This window comes from Musa acuminata, chromosome BXJ1-4, assembly GCF_036884655.1.
Source record: "Musa acuminata AAA Group cultivar baxijiao chromosome BXJ1-4, Cavendish_Baxijiao_AAA, whole genome shotgun sequence".
In the NCBI taxonomy this organism is placed as follows: Eukaryota; Viridiplantae; Streptophyta; class Magnoliopsida; order Zingiberales; family Musaceae; genus Musa; species Musa acuminata.
Window position 1 is genome coordinate 35,436,574 of NC_088330.1, and position 25,679 is coordinate 35,462,252.

Sequence of the window (25,679 nt, forward strand, 5' to 3'; positions counted from 1 at the left end):
GAGAGAGAGAGAGAGAGAGAGAGCGTCTCGGTGGCACATGGGTGGGGAAGAAGGCGAAGGTTTGTTTATGGCACCTCGCCGGCCACCTTTTCCTTCAAACAATGGAGCTCAGAGCCAATGGAGCCATTACACATGACATTCTTTTAGGTCGATATAAATGCCACACTTTCACAGCACGTAAATTCCGAAGCCATCAACACGGCCTCTACCTTTGTACATTTCAAAGAGCACGTACAAAGAAGGATTGGTCTGATAGGGGATAAACCTTTCCATGTACAATGATCGATACGTCCTTTATATTATCCTACATGTATAGTGGTTAGGCATAAATGCCAACTTTAGTATATCTCGCCCACATCTGTGAATGTTTGGTATTGTAGGATTCATTTATATGTATACACATATGAGAAGTTCGCAACACTGTTCGGGTATTTGTTAGGAGCGGTGAATTTGCATCACATCAAGCGGGATGATTAAAAGGGATTGACGGTTGTGATGAAGTCGTCGTTTGTTTGACTTAACTGTCACTAAGGGCATTCTTGTAGTTTTTTGCCTATAAAGCCAACCCGCCCTTTCCTCACCAACGGAGAGCAGTGGAGGAGGAATGGAGGGATGCAGCAAGATCCGGCACATAGTACGGCTGCGGCAGATGCTGCGGCGGTGGAGGATGAGGGCGACGGCGCTGTCGTCGTTGTCGAGGAGGAGGAGCGGCGGAGCGGCGCCGTCGGACGTGCCTGCGGGGCACGTGGCGGTGTGCGTCGGGAGCAGCTCCCGGCGGTTCGTGGTGCGGGCGGCGCATCTCAACCACCCCGCTTTTCGGGAGCTGCTCCGCCAGGCCGAGGAGGAGTACGGATTCTCCTCCCACCCCGGCCCCCTCTCCCTCCCCTGCGATGAGTCCCTCTTCCAGGACCTCCTCCGCCTCATCTCCTCCTCTTCGAGCTTCACAGATTATGATCTCGAGGACTTCGACAATCTCCCCCGCACTTCTTCCTGTTGTTGCCACGTAGGACGGTGGCGGCCCGTTGCCGACTCACTGCCGCTTCTGCACCGCCACCGCCTTCCTCGCGAAGAAGCCAGTCTGGTGAGCTGAACTCCTCGTGCAGACGAAGCCTTTCGCTTTGCCATTGAATAACAATGAACCCATCTCTCTCTCTCTCTCTCTCTCTCTCGCTCGACTCTTTCTTCTGTATTCGTTTCACATGATGCCATGTATGATTTGATGCAAATTTCTACGAAAGAATGATGCGAATCGAACAAGAATAAGAACGAATCACTCTCACCAAGATTCAACTTGACTGATTTGTTCTACACATTATTATCTTCACTTTTACTTAGGATACGAGTCATTCTTTTAATGTACACACACGATCCGATTTTTTTGCTTGGAATGGGCTTGTCATGGTCCCAAATTTTTGAGAGTGGTCCATGGATCGTACTCAATCGAGGACGAGCTCATGAAGGTGTAATTCCAGTGGGCACAGTGGGAGCACTCAATGCGTTGTAATTAATAGCCATTAGAGGAGTTGACCTGCACGCCATGCAGTGGATAGATGGAGTAAAAGGACTTCCCATGCTCGTGAGAGAGACTACCAACAAAGAAGACTGGACCCGTCAATGGCGATCGCATGAAAGATGCTGATGAGGAGCACGCCATGTGCATGCTCGGGACAATCAATACATGGCGAAGACAGGGTTGATGTACAGTCCGTGGACCTTCCTCTCCTCTCCTCTCTTGACCTTCTCACCCATCATGCACGTTGCCGTGCGATCACATGCAGCTTACGTGATTGCATACCCACTTGTGTCCGTAGCTCCAAGTGTCTCTCTGTGGCCCAGCCATGAATGGACTGTGCACAGTAGGTGTCTGTATTCATGGTGCTTTGAGATGTGTATTGCTCATGATAGAACCTTTCCTTTCACTTAATGGACTGCTCAGGTTGGTAGCTCGTTGTTATAGTATATTGCTGTCAATGATGAATCGCTGCATAATATCCCATTTGTACTTTGTTTCATATGGAAAGATCCCCAAGAAAAGTCAAAGGTGATGGGATTTGTCGCTTAGATGTTGGAGAGCACAGTTCACTACGAGGAAAGTGAGTGTAACTGTAGATGATCGAGGCTTCAACGTCATCACCCCTTCAAGTAGAAGAACAGTGCTTATTCCTGTGCGGCGATCTGAGTTGCTCAAGTCTCATGATATATTTTGTATGTTGACTTAAGTCTACAGTCGAGTGAGAATAATTTGGAAGCAAGTCACTGTAAAAATATCATGTGAAGGGTATAATTGTAGTAATTATTATTGAGTTTCTCACCGTTTATCAGCAACATCATCACCAGCTGCAGGAGCAGCATCTCAACAGTATGAATTATGATCAATTATGATGGAAAGTTGGAACCCACTATGATACATATCAGCAGTGGAAGCGCAGAAACAGCTTGCAAGAACAAATGGTTTCTGTGTGATGTGTTCAACAGCAATTATTGCAGGCACTCACGCATCATGGTCTCTTAATCATAAAGATTACTAGTCTCATACAGTGAATGCAGTTGAGAGGATGATTGATTGGTGTTGTTCCGATACAAACAATGGTTGTAACAGGCTGTTAAAGCTCTTGACATCCATCGCAATGGCTTGAAAGGTGCCCATGAGGAGCAGGTCATGTGCATGTCGGAGGTAGAAGACGACTGAAGGGACATGAAATATCTGTAGCCTTTCTTATGGTGGAACAAACCACGGACTTCATAGGGTAATCTGTGCACTCGTGAGCTTCGACTTGGGAGTTTCTGATGATGATGAGTGTATAACCTTCTCCCGGCACATTACAAGGCATGAATTGACAGAGCTTGATCTCGTGGAAAGACCACTGCAGAGAGCTCACAAGCTGGCAATCTGTAAAGCACGTAGATGCCAAAGATCACATGCGGATGCAATGGCCATGTGTAGCTTTAGCAAAGCATGGGCCATTTCCGAGCTTGAAGGTGATATCACAACTCACTGTTCATACATGTTTGAGAGTTGTTCGGATTGGGCAACAGAAGAAGTTCCAAAGCTTACACTTAATTTGTTCTACCGTGAATCAACCGTAGATCTCACACTACACTCCATATCGTTCATGTCTTAATGCTTAACTTGCTCTGGTTCTTAGCATCAAGCAGAAGTTTGAGCTGCGCTGCTGCAAGAACTCAGAGAACAGAGTTCTAAGCAGACAATACTTGGGAGACAGAGAGAGAGAGAGAGAGAGAGAGAGAGAGTGTTGCAGTGACAGAGGAGCAACTTCTCCTCTTCTCCTCAACAAATTATGGCGTACGGTTGGATGGCGCGACCGGCACGCCATGTAGTATACACACTAATCCATCCCGAGCACGTCGGAGATGGCAAAAAAGGTGGTCATTTGAGCGCAGAGGTGAGGGAGCGGAAGACGGTCTCGTCGCAGGGGATGGTGAGGCCCATGTGGTGGTGGAAGCCGAACTCCTCCTCGGCCTGGCGGAGGAGGCCCTGGAACTGGGGGTGGTCCAAGTAGGAGATGGGTACGATGAAGCGGCTCCGGTTCGTGCCGACGTAGACGACGAAGTGGCCCTTGGGAACGTCCACCGGCGGCCCTTTCCCCCTCCCAGAGCTCGAGCACCGCTTCAGCATCTGCTTCAGTACTTGAGTCTGAACCAGCTTGCTCTGCTTCTTGACCACCATACTGACCCTTTTTCGTCACCAGGAGCAGCAGAAACAGAGGAAGGAAGGTTGAGATTGTGGCGGAGGAAAGACGAGGGTGGGGGGTTATTTATCTAGGCAAGGTGGAGAGTGACGGACAGGAGCATGTGAAGCGGTGGGGGTTAGAAGGGAAAGGACGCAGAGGACGGGAAGAGGGAGGGGTACAGTTGGGTGCTGCGGCCGTGCAAAAGGACGTGCGGGGTCGACATGCGCAGTGGCCGTGATGACCTGACGTGGTTCACCTGTGCGTGCCACACGCCCATGCATCCCAAGGACTAATCACCCGAACTCCTTCACTGCAACGCCATGAGGTAAGAGATGACCGTAAGCTCTGCCTGTGTTGCACCTCAAAGCATCGTTTAGGCTCGAGATCTGATGATACAAAAGGTTCCAACTTTATGCCAAGTTTCTAATCCGAATACCATTTGATTGCGTCCTTCTCAGAAGCCACGACATGACTTGTCTTCTGCACTAACTTTGTGTGCACTTCAACAGAACAAACATGTAGGAACCTTCCTTCTCGCTAAGTTCTCTGATAACCCCAAGAGAGAGAGAGAGAGAGAGAGAGAGAGAGAGAGAAAGAGCGATGAGCCGTACTCGAGGGTACTTCTCCCACGGTGCGGGTTGTGTCATCACGGCAATAGCAGAAGCCATGTGGTGGCTCCGCCAGCCCACTGTCGATCTTTAGTGGGCAGAGTAATCGCCTGTGCTTTATCCCGGATGAGGGACACACTGCTGCATGCACTTTTGGACTCTTGCAGTGCTTGCAGACCTGCTTTAGCCTCAGCACTAAACACTAATGGATTCAAGGGTTTGAAGGCTTGCCATCTTTAGCAAGAACAGAGCCAAGAAAAAGGAGAAGAGAGAAGAGGGAAGAGGGAGACACCCCAATACAGCAAGCAGAATGCAGTTGCCAGGAGCGGCAATGGATGGGAAATGGATCATGTAATTGTGGTGACAGTGACTGCACGATTCTGCACTGCACATGAATGCCATGTTACTCTTGCTCCCAAAGTTTCCTCCATAGGAACCACAGATGGTCCCATTAAGGTCACTGCAAGCCAACTACTGCTTCACACAGAAAGTTACTCATCATCTTTCTCAACACCACTGTAATTGGCAGAGAAGTGAGCTGAAGTCTTCAATATCTAATTGAGAGAATAATTAAAACGTAAACTTGAAATCTAATATATATATTTTTTCTTTTTATTAATTAGAACAGATGATTGAAACTCGAATTGAAATCAGAACCATATGAAACCTTCGATTCTTAATTTGACAGAACCAAAACCACCGATTCAGGAATCAAAACGGACGATTCTTTGAGGCACAACACAAGCATGTCGAGAGGTATCGGTAGCAAGACGAGAGGGAAAGGAGTTGTCTGTGTCACAGAGAAGGCCCAGTGAAATGAGACAAACACACAGCGATACTGTAGACAATATCGCAATCCGATGACACCGATTCATGTAAAGGAACGTAAATGATGTGTACTTACCAACATCTAAGGGCGCGGTTAAGTACATGCAGCAGTCATTCACGTACGTAGATTGACAGCATGACTGCAAGTGTCATGTCTGACCTTGAACCGGATCTGTCATTCGAGGACAGCATGACGTACGTAGGAGTAGTCGAGGAAGGACAATGATAAGGAAAACGATATGTCAGACTAACCAATACAACCTCAAGTGAACTCTCTCTCTCTCTCTCTCTCTCTCTCTCTCTCTCTCTCTCTCTGTTCTACAGTTGTGTGTCACCATTTTGGAGTTCTACCACAAATTTCAGCAGCTGAGGCAGACTGGGCTTTGTGCCAATAATTCTCTGAGAGTACATTGCTCGATCGATTGATCGCGATTTCGAAACCATTGATTCTGGTTTTGAAATCATTAGTTTTGATTTTTTTTTAAATCAGAAATCGAAACTAAACTGCTGATTCTGTGTTGGTTCGAATAATTAATTTTTAAATTAATTTTTAATTAATTTTTTTTAAAAAGATTTTTTTGAAAAATAATTTTGTTTAATTTTTTTAAAAAATATATATAATTATAATGAGTGTAATCACATAAAATAAATGATACAGAAAAGAATAAAACTATAAAAAGTTTAATCAAATAAACAATGCTATCAAGATTCCAATCCAAGTTTATTGTGTTTAAAATTAGATAATTTAACCACTATATACCCTCTTCATGGTAATTTTTTATTTTTATCATACTTAATTAGTTTGGAATCGAAATAATTGATTTGGAATCGAAATCATCAATTAAATCATTTAAAAATCTCTCCTTGAGATTCCAAGTCAAGATCTCACCTTAGGATTCAACTAACAATCTATTCAAGAATATGATTCTAAAAACTAAACTATTTGTTTTAACAATTAAATTTGATATTAACATATGGATACTTAGTCTCTCTATTTAAATTTTTGTAATATCTCGATTAGTCTTATATTGAAAATGAAGTGGACAAGACTAATATTAATTTATAAGGGTATGATGAGTATACTATCATCAACTTTAACTTAAGTAATAAATAAAATTAATAGATCAATTAGTTTATCAAGTCAAAGTCGTCACATTTAATATTAGATAATATGTTTAATAGGAAAAGACCGATAGACTACGTCTCATATATATATATATCATATTAAATCAAATAAAATGAGAAAAATAAATATTGATCTATTATTAATTTTAACTTAAGTATTTTAATCAATGATTTAAATCAAACCAAATCAAACCTTAAAAAAGAAAAACGAAGAAGCATTCTTGTTCATTGAAGTCAAATACAGGCTATTTGTTCTCCATAAGTAAAGGCGTTTCTTTTGCTGTGCTCTCAATAAACAATACCATGAAAGATCCCCAAATCATTGCATTAAAGACTAGAAACAAATCATCAAACGATCCTCATCATACCTAAAGATTAGCTAACTTGATAGAACCTTTCACCGTACCAAATAAATGTTCCTTTTTTGCTTTCTGGATCGTGGTCCAATTATAATAAGTGTTTGGAAGATTGCTCGTGTGAAGCAGATGCTGAGGCCATTACCAGTCAATGATAAGAAGAAACAACATCTGATTACTCATACCTGTCTTTGATCTGAATTATAGAACTGTGAGTTTGTTAAGTGAATTTCTAATTATCTTACATGGATATTAATTCCGATCTATTCAAGGTTCTTTGTGGTTTTTGTTATATGATCACGTAGTGTCAAACTCAGAGGTCATAGGGTAATGGTTAGCTAAGTTGGCTTCTTAGTTATATAGCATGACAAGCTCTATAGGATTGAGTTGGCCTCTTAGTCGATATCGTGAGGAATTAGATCATATAGAGGTATGATAGAGAGCTACTAGGAGCTCCATTTTGGTGAACAACATGACGATAAGAAAAACTGTGGATTCAATGAGTGAATGACATGGTATCACAGAGACAGGTTTTTCATGCGTGCATCAAATTTTACATTGGATAAAAGTCTTGGTCATCAGTATATAGGAGCTGTATACTACCGAGGTGAATATCGAATACAAGTACCAGTAAGTCCCATAGGAGAGGACTTGATCATGAAGAGGTATGATCAGAGCAGATGAAGAATTGGACTGCTTAGAACATCTCGACTAAAAGTGATTGTATCAGCTTGATGATGACGAAAGGTTGATATGTGTGAACATATCGATGAAATATCGATAACCAGCCATATGTCATAAACCCCATTTCACATACAATTTGCAGTGTAAATTTGAGTTCACTGACATCTAAAGAAGCTTTTACCTGTCGATGCGCTACTCAGACTACATGATGAACTCGGATGCAGCGGCAGTAGCATTACAGGTCAGCTGTTTTGCTCGAAAGATATCAACAAGAGCAGTAAGAACAGATTTGACTGAAAACAGTAAGAACAGCTTCAAGTGAAAGAACAACAGGAAAAGATTTGTTGCGATTCCTCGAATTCTGCAACCTCTTCTGATTCATCTTTGTGACAGAACAAGACACTGGGTGGGCTTGCAGCATGTCATGAAACAGATCGAGATGGCATCTTTAGCCTTAGTGTTTCTCGAGAAAGGAAGTGTTGGGTCACCATCTGGTTGTAGGCAGCGAGTTGCCATCACAATGGTAGTGAAACAGTGGATGCTTTGGCAAGAAGTTATTATATCTGAAGTGCAAGTTCTTATTCATGCAAGATCTGATCGCCTTTGAACTTACTTCCACTGATTGCCAACCTCGTCCTTTTCTTTGCTTGTAGGAAAATGATGGACTGCGAGATCTGATGTTGGCTTGTTATTAGGTAATCCAAGCCTCGCATCCTCCTTTTGCCAACCACAAATATCATATTCTCTCTCTCTATCTCTTCAATGATACTGTATCACGTGTATTTAATTTCTTGACCTTAAGTTGGTGTTTTCTTCTCATGGCGACGTTCGAACCACAATACTAGCAATGGAGAGCTCCTTCCTAGCATGAGGATATGTATAGGTGATAGTTGAATCGATTCGAATATAGTTTATTGGGAGTCTTTAGGGTGTCATATATATATATATATATATATATATATATATATATATATATATATATATATATATATATATATATATATATATATATATATAGTTTACATTATTAAAGCTATAGAATAAAAGATGTGTATAAGATTCATGCTATATTATTATTGATTTTAAACCGTATTATAAGTTTATTATTATTATACATTTGAAATTTATCTCTTTTATGATGTAAAGATTTCAAATAGAAAAATATAGTAAAATAAATTAGTGTCATGGATGATTATCACATCTTCATGATGTGATGAAGTTAATATGACATGATTCATAAAATCGTATACCTCTTGATTTATCTGAGTTGAACATGTCGAGTTTAGATTGATCATCCATGATTTGATTGGACTTCAAATGTCTTAAGTCTCGATTGATTATGAATTCTAGCCCGATTAATATCTAAATATCATCTTATTTTAATCATGATACTAACATGTTAAATGAGTCAGATTAATCAAAACAAAAGCTATTATAATACTTTATCTTTGTGCGAATCTCGATGATATTACTCGTATTGATCCCATAAACTTAGAAGAGTAAGTGATGAACGCTCGAATTGATCCCATAAACTTATGATGATATCATAAAGCTTTTACCGGCCACGATAGTTAGCACATTTCAAAGATATATCATATGATACTTCAAATCCTCAATTAAATGAATTCGATAGAGTTTGATACGATCAATGTTTTATACACAAATAAAATATATTAAATAAAAATTTAAATCCTCGGTCTTTCGAGTAATTGAAACCTAAAATCTCTTCACCTCTTTTGAATTCATCCAAACAAAAAACCAAAATTGTGCAAGCTCAGTTCCAAGAAGGGACAATATCTTAATGAGTCATTGAAACCTACTGATATTGATAATGATGATGAGGTACATGATCATAATGATCAAGTAGTGATCGTACTATTGTCGTACCCGTTCACGTACCCATCCCACCATGGTGGGCTCCATGGCCGTCTCACTACTCTTTGCCCGTGCCCGCTCCAACAAGCTTTTAAGGGGACAAAGCGAGACCCCGAAAAAAGCTGCAACCAATCAGAAACAAGGTAAAGTTCGAGGGAAAGGTGAATGAAAAGCAGAGCCCCAAATAAAAACCGAACTTCAATTGCGGCCCCAATTGCTTCTCCCCCACTCTCACCCACCTCGGTGGGCCCACCACCAAAAGCCCACTCATCCTTTCTTTACCCTTTCGGTCGCCTTTCAATTTGAACCTCTCTCTCTCTCTCTCTCTTCGAACGAAAGGTGAATGAAAAGCAGAGCCCCAAATAAAAACCGAACTTCAATTGCGGCCCCAATTGCTTCTCCCCCACTCTCACCCACCTCGGTGGGCCCACCACCAAAAGCCCACTCATCCTTTCTTTACCCTTTCGGTCGCCTTTCAATTTGAACCTCTCTCTCTCTCTCTCTCTCTCACTCTCTCTCTCTCTCTCTCTCGTTCTCGTCTCCGATCGCTTCTCGGCGGTTGTGATCGAGGAAGTAGTACCGCATTACGTTGTAAGAGAAGAGGCGAGGGCTTCTTCTGCTTCTTGGCCTACTTCGATCGACGGTGGGGGATGGCTTCCGGGAGCTACAGGAACGGAGGCCCCAAACCGACCTCCAAGCTCGACCGCCTGCCCCCCTCCACTGCCTACTCCACGCCCAAGCCCTCCGCCAAGCCCAGGCCCTCCGCCGCTCCCGTCCCTCGTCGTGGCGGCTCCGTCGCTCCTGCCGCTGCCTCCGCCGGCAAAGCCGGCGGCGATGCTGGAGGTTCGTCCACACACACACACACTGAGGTCCTTTTAGATCACGTACATTCTGCGCATTGATCTGTGTTTTAGTCTGTGCTTTTCCCCTATAAGTGCATGCTACTGTTTTGAGCTGCATTTTTGTTAGCCTAAAGTGGCAATTCACCCTAACCTATCAACATGTCGTTCTTTGCGGTTGATGCTTGTATACTCGAAAGCTTCATAAATTGGGAATTTCTGTTTCCTGCTTGCTTGGGGGACTATTCTGAATTCTTATGCCCGTGGCGGCATAGGAGAAGAGCGTGGAGCTGCGAGTGTTTGAGTAGAGGTGTACTAAGATTTGCAAATAGATTTATATGCAGATTGGGCAGGCTAACGAACGGGTTGTGGCATCTGAATAGCTCGGCTGGGAATGAAAATGCTGTTGAGACTTTTGATTCAAAGATGTTGTGATTGTCTCATGTGTGGTTGATTCTATAAGGGTCGCAAATTGGTTGATTCAAATTGGTTGATTCAAAGATGTTGACCCACTTAAACAGCTTGCTCCTTCAGATGCTCTAGATTCGACGAATTGGACAAGGAACCGGCCATTAGAGCTGTCAAGATAGATTACCGGACAACATGTAGAATTTAGAACTGTAAGTTTCTGGGCAATATTATAAGACGTATACTGGTGGCAACAAAACAGTGAGATTTTAGAAAAGGCTACTTCATTGAAGAATGGACAGCCGCTATTTGTCCTATCTCTTTGTTGTATGTGTAACGAGTTTGTCTATCACCTCTCCTCAGATGTAAGCTTGTGTAGGTTGCTGGAGCTATCTCAGATCAAAGCTAAAGGTGTAAAGGCACATAGGGAGGTTTCAGGGTGGTGTGGATGCAATTGTGCACAAAGTGATCTAGAAAGAAATGAAGGAATGAATTACTCTTGGCTGTTTGCTCAATCACCTTGTCAGAAAGAAATAGGATGTTTTCTGGAAACTATGCATAGAAAATTGTGAGAAGCATTTGAAACTAAAAGCAAGCTTTTTTTGTTTGGATTATGATTATCATTGACACTTGAAATTTCTTTATTGTTTTGATTTTCAAATATGAACATTGATTAAAAATCTAGGTTTAGTCAGAGTCCTGCTCAAAATTAAATTCAATTTTAATGTCATCAGCAAGACAAGTTGCTGAGTGGCATCCCGCTTGCATGATGTGTGTGATGTTTCCAAGGGGAAGGAAGCGATATCTGATGGAAGAATAGCTTATTTCACACAGTGAATATGTGCATTATTACTGATACTTAAGGCTTATGGTTAGTTTGGAATCTGGATTATGGTAACTAGAATAAAGATGCCTTCATTTATACCAGAGAACGTGAAATCAACATGTTCTTTTCTTAATTCATCAAATGTCTATCAAATTCCCCAACTAGAAGAATGGTCCAAATGAGAAAAGAGTTCCATACTGCTGTGACCGTGATATTGTTAGTTTCACATAAGTATTCTGTCAGTCCTTTCTGTATTGTTTTCAAGTTGCTAAAGAATTGATAATCTTTGATGTCCTTGACAGTTCCTGGAAGAGTTAGAGTGGCTGTAAGACTTCGGCCTAGAAATGCAGAGGAAACAATAGCAGATGCAGATTTTGCGGACTGTGTTGAATTGCAGCCTGAGGTTCTTGACATATTCCTTTTGTTTTATATTGGACATCTATATAAGCTTGCTGAAAGTTTCATGTAACTGTGACTGCTTTTGTGTGGAAGCTTGAAGCTTACAGATAGTGTCATTTATTATTCTTATTTTTTGCTGGGTTGCAGCTTAAAAGGTTAAAGCTCCGCAAGAACAATTGGGAGTCAGAAACCTATGAATTTGATGAAGTGCTGACAGAATTTGCCTCACAAAAACGTGTATATGAAGTTGTTGCAAAACCTGTTGTGGAGGTACATATGATACACATCCCTAACACTTGATTTTTTCCAGTTTACTTCATGTTCGCTACACCAGATCAATCTTAAACTTGGTTTCAAATTCTTGCCATGAATAATTAATTAGGTATAATTTCATAACTTTGTTTACTTTATCTATGGAATCTTACCTTGCTCGTGTACCATGTACTAGACAGCATAGTTGGCATGGCTTGCACATGCAATTCTTGCCATACACTATGATCATTTATGATTTAGTTAGGATAATAATTCTTGTTAGTAATGTACTTTTAGGGCTTGGTATTGCATATGATTAGAGGTGATCAAATCTGTTAATATACTCATTATGCTACTTTTTCTTACATAATCTAGCTTTGCTGGTTGGTATTGCATTAGTCTTACATTTACAGACTGTATTTTACCAAGACACCTGCATTTTTCTCTCTTATGATGGATTTTCCAAGTTTTTGATGGAACCTACTTTGTCCATCCATCTAAACATTCCACTGCCCAAAGGCTGAGAAGAAAGGTTTTCATCTCCTTTAGACAGGAGAAAAGTACATGGAATGCTATACTCTCAGTTCAGATAATTTTTTGCTATTTCTTCTCCCACTAAACATGCATAGTCAAATTTCAGACTCTAAATCTGGTATTAAAATAACTTTTCCTAATTAAAATATCTCCATGAGTAGATCTTCCTAACAACATTGTCACCTTAGCTCTAGGTTGGCATCACAAGAAGCTTTTCAAAGAGCCATAATTTGTTTTATGACCAGGATTTCTTTGTGCTTGATATAGGTTGTGGTAATAAAAGAGAATGCTAGGTATTTTGAAGCTTTTTCTATTTCTGGTGTTTAATACTTGAAACCTAGCGTGTTATTCTAATCTTACTCCATTAGATGGTTGGAGTCTACATATTTTTTATTTCAGGAAAATTTATATCAATTGCTTGCTTAAACCAAGATAACTTTCACTAATTAGATTGGGGCATTCTGATAAGTACATTTAATGTTGCATCATTTACAAGGAGTACATTTAATGTTTTACAGAATTTGTGTTCTTTTATATTCCTGGCACATATACTTAGGTTCTTAATTGGACATTTAGAACAATTGGGATATTTTCTTTTTTCTTTTTACTATTCAATCTAATTCCTTATAATATACAGCATTTTCCTTGCCTGTTGATATATTCAATGGAAAACTTGGATAGTTGCTTTTGCATATCTTAAGTATTTCTGCTTTAAGGTCTGCTATAGTCACTGTTGTAGCTTGGTGAGTGTAGTTTGCTTGGCAAACACATATTTCCCAATGTTGCTAGATATAGACAGATGAGATTCTTGCTCTTGCTTGATGGATTAGCTGTATTCAATTTAGACTGCAATGACATCATCAATAGATGATTCTAGTGTCACTACTTTTTTAGGGCATTCTGATACTGCAGCTCATGATGAGAAATCATTTCTAATGTAGAGTGTTCTGGAAGGGTATAATGGTACAGTTATGGCCTATGGACAGACGGGTACTGGAAAGACTTATACTCTTGGAAGGCTTGGTGAGGAAGACACTGCAGCACGAGGCATTATGGTCCGTGCAATGGAAGACATTTTGGCAGATACATCTCCAGAGACCGATTCTGTTTCTGTATCATATTTACAGGTTCTTTTTTAGATAAAATAGTCATTGGTTTGCTACATGATTTTACTTATGGAAGTGGGAACCCTAAAAATAGTTAAAGCTTGATATGCAGCTTGTTCAGACTTCTAAATCCATTCATGAGGTGACCTTGCATCAGAGGGCTAACATTTGTATTTATGGTTTGTTATAGTTATACATGGAAAGCATACAGGACCTTCTTGTTCCTGCAAATGACAACATTGCCATCATAGAAGATCCAAAGACAGGGGATGTTTCACTACCAGGGGCTACCAGTGTAGATATTAGAGATCAAAAAAGCTTTATGGAGCTCTTAAGATTAGGAGAAGTGCACCGTTTTGCTGCTAATACAAAGCTGAACACCGAGTCATCTCGGAGCCATGCTATTCTAATTGTGAGTGGATATTTTATATATTTGATAACTTCTAATGGTGGTAACTGAAACTTCAAGAATAACTATTGCTGCATCGTGCCAGGTCCATGTTAAGAGGTCACTTAAGGGAAGACATGATGCAGATCATGGTTTTCCCAGTGAGAATGGTACTAATTCCACCTTGGTCAAATCTTTCAGACCGCCCATAGTTAGAAAAAGCAAACTTGTTGTTGTGGATCTTGCCGGTTCAGAGAGGATTGATAAGTCAGGTATAGATATCCTATAAATTTCTTGTGAAATTTTGTTCCTTATATTAAAAATATCTTGCTTGCTGTTTGGCATATATCCTAGAATTTTATGTTTCCCCAGCAACACCACATTTGTTAATGACAGTATGCTTGACCGATGCAAATGCTCGGCATGGTCGAACATAGTGATGGTTACGTAAAGAAGCTAAAATGCAGGAATACAAAGTAAAAAAGATGCATTCCATAAGTTCTAAGTTTCTTGAATGTTAATCTAGTTAGATCTATCATTCCATAACTTTATGAATTTAAATCTGAGATATTTATTGGTGTATCATCGTTTGTAAGTAATAAAAAGAAGTGAGAGGGAAAGAAAGTTGAAAAAGGGAATTTCACTAGCCATTGATCTTCTGGTTGTGGCAGTCAGGAGAATTTGCTTGTTGGAGAAGACCCATGTGGTCTTCAACAACGAGGAGAATGAGAAGGCAGCTAGGGAGAATGATTGAACAGCTATCCAGCTAAATCGGAGGTGATGTGATCACTTTTTTCTATTTGACAAACTCTGTTGCATAAAATAAAAACAATTAGGTGATATGGGTGTAGTATGACAATATGAAAGCAAAACAATTAGGTGAAATGGGTATATCATGGCAAGAGTGAAAATGTATAGAAGATACACATGTTCTCAATATAGTTGTCTCACTACTATGATTTAGAACATTTTGAAATAATTGGATATTTGCAAATATATTGAACATCATCAGTTTGCCAACAATGTATATTGATATTGCTTTAAAAGTTTTCACAGTTTGCAAAATCCGGCACACATAACAAAGAGAAGATTCACCACTTTATTTGACAGAGGTGCTGGAAGTTTACATGCTTCTTTAAGTTTCTGTACAGCACTAAATGATTTTTGGACAATGTATTATTCCATGTATGATGTTCATTTGCTTGTTAACATGTGATCTAAATAGTTACCATCCTGGATGTATTTTTTTGTGTTTGTTACAATGATGATGGGCACACGTCACATATCCATTCATATTTTTATTTTGTTACTTGTATCAGATATAGTCAGAAGAAATTGAATAAAATTTCAGTATAATTTTTACATAACCAGCCTGGTTCTCTATTCCTGTAACTAATTGGAGTGTTTGGTCAGAACCAAAGGACATATGCACTTCCATGTGATGGATATTCTATATCATGACTGATGCTTTTTTTGGTGCCAACATTGTTCACAGGAAGTGAGGGGCATACTCTAGAAGAAGCAAAGTCGATTAATCTATCATTAAGTGCTTTAGGCAAATGCATTAATGCACTTGCTGAAAATAGTCCACATGTTCCAGTTCGTGATTCAAAGTTGACAAGACTGCTTCGAGATTCATTTGGAGGTAAGATTTAACAGCTTTCTGGGACATACCAGTTAAAGTATATATCTGAAGTGTTGCCCTTTTCCATATCATATGATCATAATTTTTCATTTTTTGTGGTATCCTTTCTCGTCAACCTTACAAATGATTGATTGAGCCATGTGTGGAAGATTGGGTTTTGAGAGTATTGTATAGCTGAAGCACCAATAGATAATACCTGAACACATGATGCCCAACACAATTATTTAGTGATTCTTGAAACTTGAAGTCCATTACTATTTGCTTCTGACTTCCAATTGCTTCGATTGTATTATACTCTTGTTCATTAATAGTACGAGTCTGGTTGAAAACCTGATTTTAGAAAGCTAAAAATTTGAATTTTGATTAAATTGTAACTTGATTGTAAGGATTTTCTATGACGACTAACTGAAGTTTGTATATTGTTATTGAAGTAACTCCGTTTATCCTTTTTTAGTAACATATAAAAATCTTACAGGCAGTGCAAGAACTTCGTTAGTGGTGACTATTGGTCCATCTCCTCGCCATAGAGGAGAAACTGCAAGCACCATAATGTTTGGACAAAGAGTAAGGTTCTCAAATCATGTTGCTGTTGCTTTGCCTCAAAAAACTTATTTTAAATCTTTGTGCGATAAATATTACATTCAGAAACACCGATTACCAGTGGTTCTGCTATATAGATTATTTTTTGTCCTAAGAAGCAATTTTTTGCTGGATTTGTCTCCGTTGTAGGCAATGAAGGTGGAGAACATGGTGAAACTAAAGGAAGAATTTGATTATAAAAGCTTGTGCAGGAGGCTTGATATTGAGCTTGATAAGTTAATGGCAGAGAATGAAAGGCAAAGAAAAGATTTTGAAGATGAGATTGAGAGAATAAGGACAGAAGCTGACAGCCAAGTTGCTGAAGTTGAAAAAGGCTACAATAACACTCTTGAGGTGTGCTTTTAGATTTATCAGTCAACCCACTGATACGCAAGTCCTTTATGATATTAACTTAAATTCAGTTGCCTTTAAAGTGGCATTTCCTGTTGTGCTGTAGACTTTTTCTTTTGTCCCTTTGTTATCCTCTAACGAAGGTGATAATAAACAGGAAACAAAATTTAACTTGTAAATTGTAGCGCCTGGACACTAATTGTGAATTTCGATCTAATATTTAGGTCAATCAAGATTTCACAAGTACATGAAGCTTTAAATCTCAATGTTGCACATCACTGATGGTCACATTTGTCAGCTTGTCACAGTTACAAGCTTGCTTTTGGATTCACTATTTGTGATGGTTTTTTTTAATGTAATCATCAGTTACTAAAATTTGACTTCAGACAACAACCAGCCACATGTAACAATCAGGTAAGGTATTGTGTACATTTGGAATTTGGCAATATTGACCTCACATTAACCATATGAAAATTTGTAAGCACAAAAAATTCCATATATGGCTTCACTCAGCAATATTGTCCTGTATCTTCGAGAAGAGGCTTTATTTTAAAGATTTTCATCAAGGTCAAAGAGTTGCAATAAATCCAAATCCTAAAGCAACCTAGTTTTTTAACCCACTCAAAAACCTCCTTGAAGATCCATGTCTCAGCAGCTGAGGGAGAAGTTCCTGTCATGGACACTTGTTCCAGCAATGTGAGGATTAGAACTGCGGATTACAAAATCACATTCATCTTCAGAATAGAGTCCATCCTGTAATCAATCAAAGGGTTCAACTCCCACTTTATCCAAGTGAGATGTGTGATCATTGCTAGGATTATTAAAGGTCTGATTAGTTTAATTGGAAACAGCAGCTACCATTTGTAGTTACAATATGTGAACTCTTACCAGGTTTTATATATTAATTGATAGTACAATCCTTGAAAATTATCTGGACTAATTGCTGGCTCCAGTTTTAGCCTCATTCTTTAACTTGGTGTGGCCTTAAAACTGTCTTATTGACTAGTGAGTCATTCTTCATTTTTCACTTTTTTCTTATGTAGAATGAGAGGCTAAAGTACCAACAAGACAATATGGACTCAATCAAGAAGCTTGAGGAGAAGTGGATGGCTAATGTGAATAGAGCCAGAGTAGAACATCAGAATGCGTGTCTAGAAAAGGCATGTAACAGCAAGGGATATACTAATTTGAATTTCTATCACATTTTTATACAACAATTTCAGATACTGTTGTCTTTGTTATTGGCCTCTGTAATAATTGATTATTGTATACTGTGTGGTAAAAGCTTGGTTAAAGCATATGTAGAATACAAGAAATGCAATTAGTTTGGGGATCAATTAGGAGAATTCATGGTTGACTTGGTAAAAATAAAAATAAATTATCCTGGCTCCATTCAGAAAATACAAAATTGGTAACTCATGTAATGTACAAGTACCACTTGTATCATAAACAATTATTATCCATATTATAGGAGTGATTTCAGATGTCCAACCAATAACCAATGGAATAGTATGATGAATACATTGAATGGTTTGGGAAAGGCATGGAATGAATTGAAAAAAAAAGAAGATGATAGCACAATTTTGTTGGCCAAATTCTTTGTTTACAAGTTTTTAAAAAGTGACAGCCTTGTGATATCATAGTCATACTCTACAATAAAGCTGTGTCTAGTTACTGCATTAACTTATAGTAGATGTTTACTTGTTGGTCAGGATTACTTCATTGGAGAAAATTACCTGTCATATTTGAATTAACAAATGGCTGACAGGCCAAGAAGCTATGATGATTAATGTTATATTTGCGGAGGGTTATTTGGTCTTTCTTTCTTTTTCCTCTAATATTGTTGGAACCATCCCTGACCAAGTCAGCTATACTTCCTCTTGCTCTATGGCTCATATGATATGAATTAACTCATGTCTATTTGCTGGTGCTTTTAATGATTTTTTTAACACTACTCATTCAGCCTCTTGTTCTAATTTGAGTTGCTTGAAGGAACTTGAAAGTAGTCATTCCTTGCTCTCTCTTTCCTTCTTATACTAGTTAATCTCAATTTTCCTCATCTTTGTACTGCAGTGACTTTTGTAGGTGTAGGCTCCTAATTCAACACTCTGACCAATTAGCATGATTGGTGTTGTAGTTGCCACATAAATTCTGCCTTGACCTTAATGACAATTGGTTAAGATTTTTTTTGTTGAAACACATTATCTTTGCTGTTGCCTTCTTTATTATATTGTTTATGAGTCTTTACCTATAATTAATTTATGGTGCATAGGCTCCAACAACATCCAGCTCAGCTGATATTGTCGAAGTCAGACAGTCACTCGAGAATGAAAAGATATTGCGACAATCTACAGAAGAGGTGGTTATGAACCTCAAATGTGAAATATCACACTGGAAAAGATTAGAGGTATGGTTCCTCTTGATATGATTCTTCAGACCTTTCAGTTTCTGATATCTGAACAAATAGTCTTCTGCATGTTTTGCACTTTGTTGGTGTTAGGCAGCTGGCAATTCTGAAATTGTGAAACTTCGCAAGATGCTGGACAGTGAAGCCAATCAGAAACATAAACTTGAAGAAGAAATAGCAATACTGAGAAGTCAGTTGTTGCAGTTAAGTTTTCAAGCTGATGAGGTAGGTGGTTATAAATTAATTTGTTTGCACCATTCAAGTCGATCAACTGAGTTGTTGCATAGACAACTAAAATTCTTGAATGTCCTGATTATAATTATACTGTTATTCTGTCTTCTGATCCATCATGACGTGTGTCACTCTGTAATTGTTGACGTAGGGTACTGAATACATCCTAAATGTTTGGTTATGTCGAGACAGATGTCTGTTGACTGAATGCCAGCATGTCAACCATCTTTTCTCTGTGCTAACAACTTGGCTGCTTTCATTTGACAATCATCAATACATTCACACCAGATTTCTTTTTCTTAGAATTTTATATACCAGGATGTCTGCAATTCCATTTGACATGATAACTTCTTTTTTATTATGTTCTTGTTTAATCCAGCTATTGCTAAGCACTGTTCTCGCATTTTCATTTATTTGAATCAGACAAGTAGGAGTCTTGACAGAGGTGAGTCTGGAAAAGCCTTAACCGGATTTGATTCCCTTGTACCACAAGCTAGGCATCCCCAGCTTAGAGATTCAGCAAATGGACCGAAGGCCTCAATTGCTAAACTTTTTGAACAAGGTACTTGTCATTGGCTAATAGTTTTTGATATGGTTGGGTTTGTTGATTTTCTAAATTGGTTCTTCCATATGGCAGTGGGTTTGCAAAAAATATTGTCATTGCTTGAATCAGAAGATCATGATGTTCGAGTTCATGCAGTGAAAGTTGTAGCAAACCTGGCAGCCGAAGGTGAACATTAATTTAGGAATATTTCATAATTTATTCTGCAGTTGTTTTATTATATTAATTGTCCTATTTCTCCTTTTTGGCATCTTTAAACTGCTTTTCTACAAATTAACATGTAGCTGAGTTGAACTTACATAAAAAGGCTCTGCGGTATATGCCCATGGACTGCAATATGCCATGGTCCCAAGTTGTAGATCTGCGGGGTAGATTGGAATCAGCCAAAAAAGTAAAAGAAAATGGAAGGAGAAAAAGAAAAAAAAACTATCACATATCTTGACTGGAATTTCGTTTTTCTTCCTCTATGATTCTTCCCATCTCTCTCACATGTTATGTGGTTTGAATGACATTTGGAGCCTTAATCATATAGTTTCTATCAATATTAATCAATTATGACCTAAGAAATACTTGGAAAAGCGTTTAGTTTAGAATTTGAATCGCTTGGAGAGCAAGATGTGGTTTCGAAGCACGAGGTATGAAGTGCAATGATTCATGGGGAAAAAGAATCCAATCGGGGAATGGGAAAGGATGAGTGCTTTACAATTTACAAGCACAACTGAAAAAATGGGTGAAATGCATCTTCATTTTGAACGACTTAACCTTTTAGTTGGTGGTTTCCTTCCGTAACCTAGTGTCTTTGCTGTCACTTAACACTTAATTAGCTATGTGGATCTTTCTTTTATGGTCTTAAGTAATTGTTTTCTTTGTGTATTTTTTCTTTTATTAATAATGTATCATCTTATAATCAGAAGCAAACCAGGATAAGATTGTAGAAGCTGGTGGTCTTACGTCATTGCTGATGCTTCTAAGAAACTCAGAGGATGAGACTATACGTAGAGTAGCAGCTGGTGCAATTGCCAACCTTGCGATGAATGGTATGTGTATGATGATTAATATGCTGGCAGTGTTTTCTTATGACTGAAACCTTGAATTAAGATCTCCTACTCGGTCAACGTTTTTTATTTCCTCACATGATTGTGGCTACTCCATAATCCTTTTGTCATTGCAGAAACCAACCAAGAGCTCATAATGGCTCAAGGTGGCATTGTCTTGTTATCTATGACTGCTGCTGATGCTGAGGACCCTCAAACACTTCGAATGGTTGCTGGAGCCATTGCTAATCTATGTGGAAACGGTGACACCTTTAACTTCCTTTCAATCTTTAGTCAAGCTGCTAATGCTACTTATATAAATGTTATTGACCACATGATAATTTGGAATTTGAAGCTTGTTATTGTAACTGCATAGAAAGGACGCATAACTAGGCTGTCTTTGTGCATATATTTGATCAAGAATTCCACTTTGTGATATTTTGTTCTTTCAACTTTCTGGAGCAATTGCTCCCATCTTATTGATGGGGTGGACTTGTGACCGTGTTAAAGTATTTATTGTGTCATGATCAATATAGTATCATAAAAATATATGCATATCTGTCTTCAAGAAGCAGCTTACAGTTTCAACTATAGGAGCATATATAAATAATAAATATATCAAATGGTACATATAAAGGTCCCCAAACTTATTACTGTGATCTTCTAAGTTTTCCCATAGGGATGTGTCATTGTGTTCTTGGATATACAATCTTCTGTACTTGTATCTATTTCCTACTTAGAACATCTATATTCTAAGGTTTTCTCCATTCAGAATAACAAGAACAAGCATTACTAATTAGGTCAAAGGATGATATCATATCAATTCCCAATATGACTGCTTAAGATTGACCAATTTTTCTGCTTATTCAGAATTTTGGTTTCTGGCATGCTTTTGCTGCTATAATTATATGATTATCCCAATGTAGCTCAGAAAGGTTAAATTTAATTTTCTGACCTCATGTTACCAGGTAGATTCATGTTACCCTATAGTGTATGTATAATGACGTGAAATTCATCTGTAACTGAAGTAAATATGATCTGATACCATACATGAGTCTTCGTAGCATAGGTCTTGGCTGTGTAGATATGGTTGATTTTCTCTGGGTACTTGTTCATATGGACTATTTTCAACATCACCCAAATCTTGCTTACAACAATCTGTTATGTAAAATGAACTATTTATGGTACTTTTTCACTGCTAATCATTAATCATATGATAACCAGATGACCTACCCATTCATTGTCTTCTGAGATTGTTGAGGCTCTTACTGTTTCCTACAGATAAGCTACAGATGAAGCTTAGTGTAGAAGGTGGCATTAAAGCCTTGCTAGGTATGGTTAGGTGTGGGCACCCTGATGTTCTCGCACAAGTTGCACGTGGCATTGCAAACTTTGCAAAATGTGAGTCACGAGCTTCTACTCAAGGTACAGATATTCTTGCTCTACTTGTTTAAATGATACCTTGTTCCTTTTATATTGATGTAATTTTTTTATTTAATTTGAAAGGTTATTATTAGGTGATCTTTATCTTTACTCTCGTTAATATGTAGTGTTTACATTGGTCATAGATCAACGATGAGCGAATTGTTTATTTACATTAACATGTTGTTTAAATAATTTATTGGAAGTTTTAGTAAGTGCCTTCGGCCTCAGATAAGCTTGGAGCATAAACTTGCTGGTTATTTCAGTGTAAAGCAATTAGTCACACTTTGCTTTGCTGCAGGAAATAAGGTGGGTGTATCTCTCTTAATTGAAGATGGAGCTCTTCCATGGATCGTAAAAAATGCCAACCATGATGCTTCACCTATAAGACGCCACATTGAGCTTGCACTGTGCCACTTGGCACAACATGGTAATTTTACTTAATATTCTCAATGTAGTGACTGAAATCCTAGCATCTCTTTTTCCTGATATTATGAACTATTATTTGCAGAAGTCAATGCAAAAGATATGATCAATGAGGGAGCTTTGTGGGAACTGGTTCGCATCTCACGTGATTGTTCACGAGAGGATATTAGAATGCTGGCACACAGAACTCTGATCTCAAGTGCTACTCTCCGGACAGAATTGAGACGATTGCACATTGAATTTTAAGATGCCAAAAGTAGCCTGCCATCTGCACAGTATCTTGGCTTAGGTGTATCTGGTTGTTTGTGAGCTTCATATCTCAGAGCGTTTGTAAAAGAAGATAACAAAGGTTTGCCTAGCATCTGCTTAGTACAAAACCAGTGGCGCATGGAAGTAATTATCATCCTTCAGCCAAAAGAGGTCAAGTTTTTCCTGCCATTGGTTGGTGTCTGTTCAAACTGGTTATGACTTGAGACCCTAAATTCGGATCTGCCCACACTGCAAATGTATTTGTTGAAGGTAAATAGTGTGTAGAAAATAACTGAGGTGGTTTGAGTTAAAGACAACTCTGGACGAGCTATACTCGATCCACCATTCACCTGTATTAATTGATAATTAACCAGTTCACTTGAGATTTTGACACAGTTTGTGTTCATATTTTATCAGTCCAATATTGAAACACATTTGATGATCGACAGAAATGAAAAGCCATCGTATGTTGGAACATCTTTAGTATTGGAACCGTGCTTTGTTGTCTTCTGCTCGGTGTTCAAGATCTTTTATGATTCACTTGTGTATAATGCTAACTAAACTGGTGCATTGCATTACAGGTACTGTGTGATCAAGACACTACCAAGCTGTGGTCAATGAGGTCAAGAAAATCTATCCAAGGTATATGCTCCTTTGACTTTGCAAAACCAATGTAATTGTCTGTTAGTGGGGCATCAACTCCCAACAAAGTGCCCACGGATATTCCAATCAGTAACTAATATTCTGTGGTAGGATTATCGGAGGCATTGACAGATCACACAGACAGGAGAATTCATTCAATATGATATTACAGGTTCAAACTGCAACATGTATGTTGGAATGCCTTTAGGTTTTCACTCACTTTATAATTTTGGATTGTTTATTATTGGCAGGAAGATTTTCAAGTTTTCTTGTTGCATTTTAAAGCTGTAAGGGCTAAAAATTGGATGATAAAACTCTGCATTCAAGTATATTTGTGACAAATCTAAACTCTCTGTTTCTGAAGTAGCTGCAGGAGCAATTGTTTGATATTTCCGTTTATTTAATTAATAGTTCGACCAACAGTATATAGAATTAGGTGGTAAGAGATATGTCCTGCTCTGTTTAGATGAAAAAAAAAGGCAGGAACTTGGCATCAGAAATTTATTATGTAGTTCCACCGATTCCTGCTCTCGATTTACTTGTATCATCTTTTTGAAACAAAGCCTATGTGACTTCCGATGACAAGCAACCTGCCACCTTTTTATGAGAGCTTACCCAACTTTCTCTCACTCTATCCAGTTTGCTCATGCTTGCTACTACCAGCCATCACATCTCACTCTTCGGTCCACTGCTCTGTTGCCGGAAAGCTGAAAAGGAGATCTACAGCTGGTAGCTGCTTGATTGGAAAGCAGCAGCAAATCCTGAGAACAAAGGCTTACTAGATTTGGTTGGGCAAAAAGACCTTCCTTCTGATGTAAGAATGCAAAAATGGTCCTAAAGGCTTGTTTGTTTATCTTTGCAGGTACAGATCATGGAAGTATCAAAGCTTTTGGAGGTGCATGGATTTGGCTTCATGCTTTTGCTCAAAGTTATCTTATGGTAGTGTTTTCCTGCTGTCTTAAAATCTTTAGAATGGTGCAGATTTTAAAGCTTCTCAAAATCTCATTAGTATACTGTACTTCTGTGGCGACCTCGGAGATCTCTTGATGGATCATGTCCATTGTTGCCATCCACAAGACCCAACTACGTACAGCAGCAGCAGCAAACAGTATGGCACTGTTTCCCACTCATCGATGGCGGGCACCCATCCAAGAGGTGTGGCCGTCCCCTTTCGGTACCACGAAGCACAGATTACTCGCACAACCCGCATGAGAACATTTAATTTGCTGCTGCTTGGAGTTGTCATCTTTGGAAAGCTCATGACATGAGAACTTTCGCTGCTCTGGAGAGACAGAAATGATGACTGAGGAGGCCTCTGTTTTACCTTCCGTCACAGGACTTCAATGCCCACGGTTCACCCTGTACATTGCCAATATGACTTGTGTCAGTCCTATAGCATTGACATCAGGTCAAGAACAACTGCAGAATACAACAGTACTCTCTCTCTCTCTCCCTAACTTAATTGAGCCGACAAGGAAATGCTTTTCTGATGACCTTAGAGACATCCCCATTACTGGAAACTGGGTCCAGGGCTCATGGAGCTCGCGTGCCCCTGCAACTCCTTTGGGGAGCATCAGCTCCTGTTGCTAAGGGTTGTGCTGCGCCCAAGCGCAGAAGAAAGGGGAGAGCCGTGTGACCCCACCTATCTGAATCATGGCGCCGAATGAGATCTGTTGCATTCAGTATATTGTATTGCTTCTCATTTTGGTGTCGTGTGTCCACTGCTGACTCTGATATACATCCACGTTGGCAAGATGTACGTCCGCATGCCTACCTGTAACCTACGTGGACGCCATGTGGTCTGCGCTCCATGAGACGTCAACTCCTCCCACGACACAACCTCACTGATCATGCCCTGCTATTATAATTCTCCCTCCATGTTTGCCACACCATGTAAGCATTTGACAGAGAGGTGATGGAGTGTGTAAAAAGTATCCGACAATGGTTGATCTTGCTGTTAACATGTCGGCATCCGGTCGTGCAGCAGTGCAGCGACTTCGTGGAGTTCCATCACTCGCCAACTACGCTGCGCGTGCCTCTTCTCTAATTCCACGGAAACCCGATTCATCTACCTTGCTTGTGATTGGTGAGAGTCATGGACCCCATTTAGCGACTCTAAACTACTATATCCATAGCTCTTCCTTCACATCAAAAGTATTAGTAATTGACGGGTCGACCGGGTTTTGTTTGGCCGTATCTGAACGATTAGTC

General features: G+C 39.2%; 3 protein-coding genes across 6 annotated transcripts; 2 read left to right on the forward strand and 1 right to left on the reverse strand.

Moving 5' to 3' along the window:
• The first annotated feature begins 574 nt into the window (after window positions 1-574).
• On the forward strand, window positions 575-1,892 carry LOC135672562 (indole-3-acetic acid-induced protein ARG7-like). The gene has a single exon (XM_065181056.1). It carries the CDS (start codon window positions 605-607, stop codon window positions 1,088-1,090), a length of 486 nt encoding a protein of 161 aa, XP_065037128.1. The 5' UTR covers window positions 575-604; the 3' UTR covers window positions 1,091-1,892.
• An 886-nt stretch (window positions 1,893-2,778) lies between these two features.
• On the reverse strand, window positions 2,779-3,829 carry LOC135672563 (protein SMALL AUXIN UP-REGULATED RNA 12-like). Its single transcript, XM_065181057.1, has one exon. The coding sequence runs from the start codon at window positions 3,686-3,688 to the stop codon at window positions 3,389-3,391; it is 300 nt and encodes a 99-aa protein (XP_065037129.1). The 5' UTR covers window positions 3,689-3,829; the 3' UTR covers window positions 2,779-3,388.
• Window positions 3,830-9,660: 5,831 nt separating this feature from the next.
• On the forward strand, window positions 9,661-24,886 carry LOC103996961 (kinesin-like protein KIN-UB). 4 transcript variants are annotated; one of them, XR_010505853.1, is made up of 23 exons: window positions 9,661-10,011; window positions 11,544-11,644; window positions 11,788-11,910; window positions 13,368-13,553; window positions 13,723-13,944; window positions 14,027-14,192; window positions 15,416-15,565; window positions 16,041-16,129; window positions 16,295-16,498; window positions 17,539-17,655; window positions 18,768-18,902; window positions 18,996-19,127; window positions 19,557-19,695; window positions 19,771-19,863; window positions 20,607-20,732; window positions 20,867-20,992; window positions 22,011-22,154; window positions 22,453-22,581; window positions 22,663-23,096; window positions 23,408-23,468; window positions 23,580-23,656; window positions 24,108-24,255; window positions 24,331-24,885. XR_010505853.1 is itself a non-coding variant. In XM_009418079.3 (19 exons), exons 1-19 carry the CDS (start codon window positions 9,819-9,821, stop codon window positions 22,821-22,823), a joined length of 2,736 nt encoding a protein of 911 aa, XP_009416354.2. In that variant the 5' UTR covers window positions 9,661-9,818; the 3' UTR covers window positions 22,824-23,309. The 4 variants fall into 4 exon arrangements, 2 of the variants coding, with proteins under 2 accessions (XP_009416354.2, XP_009416476.2); XR_672634.3 differs by having other exon boundaries at window positions 23,408-23,656; window positions 24,331-24,886; XM_009418079.3 differs by lacking the exons at window positions 23,408-23,468; window positions 23,580-23,656; window positions 24,108-24,255; window positions 24,331-24,885 and having other exon boundaries at window positions 22,663-23,309.
• The last annotated feature ends 793 nt before the right edge of the window (window positions 24,887-25,679 follow it).